General features: G+C 46.8%; 1 protein-coding gene across 1 annotated transcript in view; it reads right to left on the reverse strand.

Annotated features, from left to right (window-relative positions):
- Positions 1–5,949, reverse strand: part of npr1a (natriuretic peptide receptor 1a) — a 37,986-nt gene extending 32,037 nt beyond the window's left edge. The window contains 5 exon segments of the mRNA XM_063899721.1: positions 469–622; positions 695–808; positions 957–1,147; positions 3,249–3,979; positions 5,795–5,949. Of these exon segments, the coding sequence (XP_063755791.1) occupies positions 469–622; positions 695–808; positions 957–1,147; positions 3,249–3,957 (1,168 nt within the window). The 5' untranslated portion in view covers positions 3,958–3,979; positions 5,795–5,949.
- Between the last annotated feature and the right edge of the window lie 1,221 nt (positions 5,950–7,170).

Genomic DNA, 7,170 nt, shown 5'->3' on the forward strand with positions numbered 1-7,170 from the left:
TGGCCCAAACACCGCAGAGACGCAGGCTCTCACAGAACATCCCATAATACCCCAGAGAACACAAAATAACTCAAACACAAAATACTTACTGTTTTAATAAGTAATATCAGTTACACAGCCCCCCCACCCTGATTATAACTCTTCACATACCATAGTAATATGAAGTAAATATATCCACCCCCCAGCAGATGACAGTGGTTGGGCATTGTGGTGAGTTATTGTGTGACGGAGAAACCAGACTTTGTGGTTCATTGTGTGATTGTTCCAGCTGCATGTTCCCATGTCACTCAGAAAAATCTCAAAATAAAAATATATCCAGAACAGACGACAAAGTACAGGAAGAGCAGGCGGGCTTTAAACTGTTTACATTAACTACGAAGAAAACAAGAAGAAAACACTAGGAGCATTTTCTCATAGACTTCTATACAACCGAGGTAATAAATTGCACACTCACAGGTTTCTGCTTACCTGAAAAAGTTCTGTTCCACATCCTCCGGGTCACCAGGTCTCCTCTAGGCCTCTGGACCAGTCCTGGTCCTGGTCTCTGCTCGCTCAGCGTCTCGTTCAGAGCCTGAGCGTACAACAGGACTCCGTCGTGGAAACCTGCAGCGATGATATTGAACTGACGGAGAGAAACCTCAGCGTCAAACGATGTGATTCTGAAATATGAAATATTAGGTGACACAGTGTTTACCACAGAATCGGTGATGGTGAAGTTGAACATCTCCTTGGCGTCGCTCTTCAGAGTTTCTATGAACTCGAGATATTCTGGATTTTGAGGCTGCAGGTAGGATAGCACCTTCACACTCTGACACACACACACACACACACACACACACACACACACACACACACACACACACACACACACATACACACACACACACACACACATATTATACACAAATATATAACATAGTGAAAAATACAAATAGATAATAATAAGAGTGTCTCACCCTGAAGGCGAGGCGGGCGGCCTGGTCGTCCTCGTCTCCTCTGAACCACGGCCTTACAGGGCCCGGCCCCTCCAGACCTGTAGCAAACAGATCAATGAAGAAGAAGACGTAGTCCTCCAGCTCCACCCCTTCCTTCCAGAACTGAACCATAAGAGTCCGCAGGATGTCCCAGGAGCAGCACAGGTACACCACTGAAGAAAAACCAGATACACACTGAAGAACAGGTACACACTGAAGGAGAACAGGTACACACTGAGGAACAGGTACACACTGAAGGAGAACAGGTACACACTGAGGAACAGGTACACACTGAAGGAGAACAGGTACACACTGAGGAACAGGTACACACTGAAGGAGAACAGGTACACACTGAAGAACAGGTACACACTGAAGAACAGGTACACACTGAAGGAGAACAGGTACACACTGAAGAACAGGTACACACTGAAGGAGAACAGGTACACACTGAAGGAGAACAGGTACACACTGAACGACAGGTACACACTGAAGGAGAACAGGTACACACTGAAGGAGAACAGGTACACACTGAAGGAGAACAGGTACACACTGAAGGAGAACAGGTACACACTGAGGAACAGGTACACACTGAAGAACAGGTACACACTGAGGAACAGGTACACACTGAGGAACAGGTACACACTGAGGAACAGGTACACACTGAAGAACAGGTACACACTGAAGAACAGGTACACACTGAAGGAGAACAGGTACACACTGAAGAACAGGTACACACTGAAGAACAGGTACACACTGAAGGAGAACAGGTACACACTGAAGAACAGGTACACACTGAAGGAGAACAGGTACACACTGAAGAACAGGTACACACTGAAGAACAGGTACACACTGAGGAACAGGTACACACTGAAGAACAGGTACACACTGAAGAACAGGTACACACTGAAGAACAGGTACACACTGAAGGAGAACAGGTACACACTGAAGAACAGGTACACACTGAAGGAGAACAGGTACACACTGAAGGAGAACAGGTACACACTGAAGGAGAACAGGTACACACTGAAGGAGAACAGGTACACACTGAGGAACAGGTACACACTGAAGAACAGGTACACACTGAGGAACAGGTACACACTGAGGAACAGGTACACACTGAAGAACAGGTACACACTGAAGAACAGGTACACACTGAAGAACAGGTACACACTGAGGAACAGGTACACACTGAGGAACAGGTACACACTGAGGAACAGGTACACACTGAGGAACAGGTACACACTGAAGAACAGGTACACACTGAAGAACAGGTACACACTGAAGAACAGGTACACACTGAAGAACAGGTACACACTGAGGAACAGGTACACACTGAAGGAGAACAGGTACACACTGAAGAACAGGTACACACTGAAGGAGAACAGGTACACACTGAAGAACAGGTACACACTGAGGAACAGGTACACACTGAAGGAGAACAGGTACACACTGAGGAACAGGTACACACTGAAGAACAGGTAGGCCTACACACTGAAGGAGAACAGGTACACACTGAGGAACAGGTACACACTGAAGAACAGGTACACACTGAAGGAGAACAGGTACACACTGAAGAACAGGTACACACTGAAGAACAGGTACACACTGAGGAACAGGTACACACTGAGGAACAGGTACACACTGAAGAACAGGTACACACTGAGGAACAGGTACACACTGAAGAACAGGTACACACTGAATTGGATGAAAATACTTTGTTGATCCTTGGGGGTTTATTGAGATTATAGAACCTTTATATCTGAAGGCTGATTTATTCTTTCACAATACACACACACACACACACACACACACACACACACACACACACACACACACACACACACACACACACACACAGAAGCTAGTAATCTATTAATGACTAACTTTTAACTGAGGATCAAAGAGGAGGAGGGGGGTGGACAGAGTATTTTCACAATAAAAGTATTTCAGAAACTCCTGTTACACTGTTTAGGCCTTTTATTGTGAAAGGTAGGAAGTACAGCTCTAGGAACAGGAAGTGATGAGCTCTAAGAACAGGAAGTGATGAGCTCTAAGAACAGGAAGTGATGAGCTCTAAGAACAGGAAGTGATGAGCTCTAAGAACAGGAAGTGATGAACTCTAAGAACAGGAAGTGATGAGCTCTAGGAACAGGAAGTGATGAGCTCTAAGAACAGGAAGTGATGAGCTCTAAGAACAGGAAGTGATGAGCTCTAAGAACAGGAAGTGATGAGCTCTGAGAACAGGAAGTGCAGAACAGGATGCAGTAAACTGACCTCGCCCGTTGTCGCGGATCTTTTGCACGATGGCGCGGTAGTTCAGGTTGTCGGGATCAATGACGTGTTCCTGGATGGAGATGTTCTGCCGGCCCAGCATCAGGTACAGACCCTCCACCGCGAAGTAGCACGGCCGGTCGTTGTTCGCGTCTTTGTTGTCGCTGAACACCAGCATGGCGTGGCGCCGCCAGCCGAACGCCTCCTGCAGCTGTGCCCCGAGCTCGCCCAACTTCTTTTGGGTCGGACCCGTGTTGGTGACGGCGCTTAACACCATGAAGCCCACAGCGCGGGCGCCGGCCGTCACCATGGGAACGTCCCAGTGCGTGGTGAAGCGGGCCACCGGCGAGGACGAGTAGTCGCAGCCGGGCCCGATGAAGGCCCACGGGTCGTAAGCGAGCTTCAGGTCCACCGCCACCAGCGGCGCCATGGAGTCTGAGCAGAACCCGGCCCGGTTCTCAGAGCTGCCGTGTACCAGACGCAGCTCCAGGCCCGGCAGCAGTGCCGGGTCGGAGTTCACCCGCCGGACCGCGCGATGCAGCGCCGGCGCTACGCGGGGCCACGCCCACGCATAGTCCGTGTTTGTCAGTGGGAGGATGGCCGCCAGCGTCACGACCTGCAGATCTGTGGAGTTATCAGCTGACTCAGTGCCGGCAGCTGATTGGAGCAAGAGTTGGAGGAACCACAGGGGGAGGGGCCACAGGGACAGCATGACGAGCAGCCTGTCAGACCAACTGCAGGGAAACATACAACCCTTTCAGAATAAAAGCTGGTTAACACAAACCTCAACCCTTTCAGAATAAAAGCTGGTTAACACAAACCTCAACCCTTTCAGAATAAAAGCTGGTTAACACAAACCTCAACCCTTTCAGAATAAAAGCTGGTGAACACAAACCTCAACCCTTTCAGAATAAAAGCTGGTAAACACAAACCTCAACCCTTTCAGAATAAAAGCTGGTAAACACAAACCTCAACCCTTTCAGAATAAAAGCTGGTGAACACAAACCTCAACCCTTTCAGAATAAAAGCTGGTTAACACAAAACCCTTTCAGAATAAAAGCTGGTGAACACAACCAACCCTTTCAGAATAAAAGCTGGTGAACACAAACCTCAACCCTTTCAGAATAAAAGCTGGTGAACACAAACCTCAACCCTTTCAGAATAAAAGCTGGTAAACACAAACCTCAACCCTTTCAGAATAAAAGCTGGTAAACACAAACCTCAACCCTTTCAGAATAAAAGCTGGTGAACACAAACCTCAACCCTTTCAGAATAAAAGCTGGTGAACACAAACCTCAACCCTTTCAGAATAAAAGCTGGTTAACACAAACCTCAACCCTTTCAGAATAAAAGCTGGTTAACAGAAATCTCAACCCTTTCAGAATAAAAGCTGGTGAACACAAACCTCAACCCTTTCAGAATAAAAGCTGGTGAAGTCCCTGAAGGACTGCTTCCTCTATCATTCGAAGGTAAAGTGAATGATATTAAGACAGTCCCGTGTACGGAGGCTGATCAGGGTACTTTTTGTTGTCAGGGGGAATCAGAGTCTTGCTGTCCGAGCCCTTCAGGAGCACCTGGGAATTCAGCCTCTCTGCAGCTCCATCAGAAAGTACTTTTAATGCATGTTACTGCACAGTGCATACTTTTAGTACACCGTACCCTCCTGTTACTTCAGGTACTTTACAGCAGATACTCTCACTGCTCTACCTGAGTACATCATGCAGTACTCACCACAGATACTCTCCCTGAGTACTTCTTGCAGTACTCACCACAGATACTCTCCCTGAGTACCTATGCAGTACTCACCACAGATACTCTCCCTGAGTACTTCTTGCAGTACTCACCACAGATACTCTCCCTGAGTACTTCATGCAGTACTCACCACAGATACTCTCCCTTAGTACTTCATGCAGTACTCACCACACATACTCTCACTGTGTACTTCATGCAGTACTCACCACAGATACTCTCCCTGAGTACTTCTTGCAGTATTCACCACAGATACTCTCCCTGAGTACTTCATGCAGTACTCACCACACATACTCTCACTGTGTACTTCATGCAGTACTCACCCCAGGAACTCTCACTGTGTACTTCATGCAGTACTCCCCACAGATACTCTCCCCGAGTACTTCATGCAGTACTCACCACAGATACTCTCACTGTGTACTTCTTGCAGTACTCACCACAGATACTCTCACTGTGTACTTCTTGCAGTACTCACCACAGATACTCTCACTGTGTACTTCATGCAGTACTCCCCACAGATACTCTCACTGTGTACTTCATGCAGTACTCACCACAGATACTCTCCCCTAGTACTTCATGCAGTACTCCCCACAGATACTCTCCCCTAGTACTTCATGCAGTACTCTCCGCTGACCCTGAACACAGACGGTAAACTCACACGGAGGTCCCGGTGTCTCTCACTCCGGTCAGACTCGGAGAAAATAAACCCCAGAGTGTGAGGGACATTTTGTTTCCTCGGTTGTACCAACGACACACACACACACACACACACACACATACACACACACAGACACACTCACCGGAGCTCCGCCGTGTTTCCGGTAAGGTTCCCGGTGCGCAGATCACCGACAGCAGGCAGCGGTGGATAAGCGCTCACAAGCTCGCACACTGAAGGGGGGGCGTCACGATCATGCTGACCCTGCGTGTGCCCCCCCCCCACACGTCCTATGAGGCTGCAGAGGCTACATTCAATTACCGAGATGGGGGGCGACCATTACAGTGATTCACTGACAGTGTGTGTGTGTGTGTGTGTGTGTGTGTGTGTGTGTGTGTGTGTGTGTGTGTGTGTGTGTGTGTGTGTGTGTGTGTGTGTGTGTCTTTTAATTTAACAGAATGTAATCTCATTTTTGCTCCTATAGGGAATGTGACATCACCAACGGCAAAGTCCTCCAATGTCCCTGATGTGCTATAATATATATGAATAAGTAAATATGTATTTATATATATATATGTATTTATATATATATATAAATACATATATATATATGTATTTATATATATATATGTATTTATATATATATATAAATACATTTTATATAAATATGTATTTATATAAATATGTATTTATATATATATGTATTTATATATAAATACATATATATATATAAATACATATTTATATGAATAAGTAAATGTGTATTTCAATGAAAAAAAACATTAAAATATACCTAAAGGGTTTCCCGGTTTGAGCATGTAAGGGGAGCATTTGCTATCAGCTCCGCATTTTTCTAATATTTATAAAAACGCCGAATTTTATTTAAATTTTGGTCGATACATTGATAGGTTAAACAAAATATTGCCACGTTACATGGCAGGGTGGACGGATCGGAAAAACCCCGCAGGAAGATGTTTCTTCCCCGGGACTCGGGGGAAGGCAGAAAATGTGTGGGCGGGGCCTACCGTTAACGGGAATCTAGTCTTTGAGCCAAAAATTGAGCAAAAGTTTAAAGGAAGATTTCAACCTCCCTTTCGGAACCCATCCCCCGATATCCCAACATTGAATTTAAAACCAAACGTGGCGCCCAAACCCCCCGCCACCATATCAAAATCGAGGCCACTGTTTCCCCACTCAGATGACACTTTACCCTGAGCAAGAGGGCGACTTGAAGAACCATACCTCCGTGTGGTGTAACTCACGCTACACGTCAGGGGAGGTTATATCGCCTCCAAAGCGTCAGAACCCGAGCGTGGGTTTTCCAAAGATATGGAAAGGTGAAAAGTGGGCAGTTTATGTTCATTTTATTCAAGGGGTGGCTGGAGAGTCTTACTACCCCGGCCCCGGAGCTCGAGGGCGCACATCGACCCTGAGCCCCAGACCAGCCGGGCTCGGGCCCATAATTGTCCGTTTCCATCGCTACTTTGAGAAGGAGGGTTTTGAGGGGCCAAGGAACCCCGG

The sequence above is a fragment of the Eleginops maclovinus genome, chromosome 13 (assembly GCF_036324505.1).
Source record: "Eleginops maclovinus isolate JMC-PN-2008 ecotype Puerto Natales chromosome 13, JC_Emac_rtc_rv5, whole genome shotgun sequence".
Taxonomy (NCBI): Eukaryota; Metazoa; Chordata; class Actinopteri; order Perciformes; family Eleginopidae; genus Eleginops; species Eleginops maclovinus.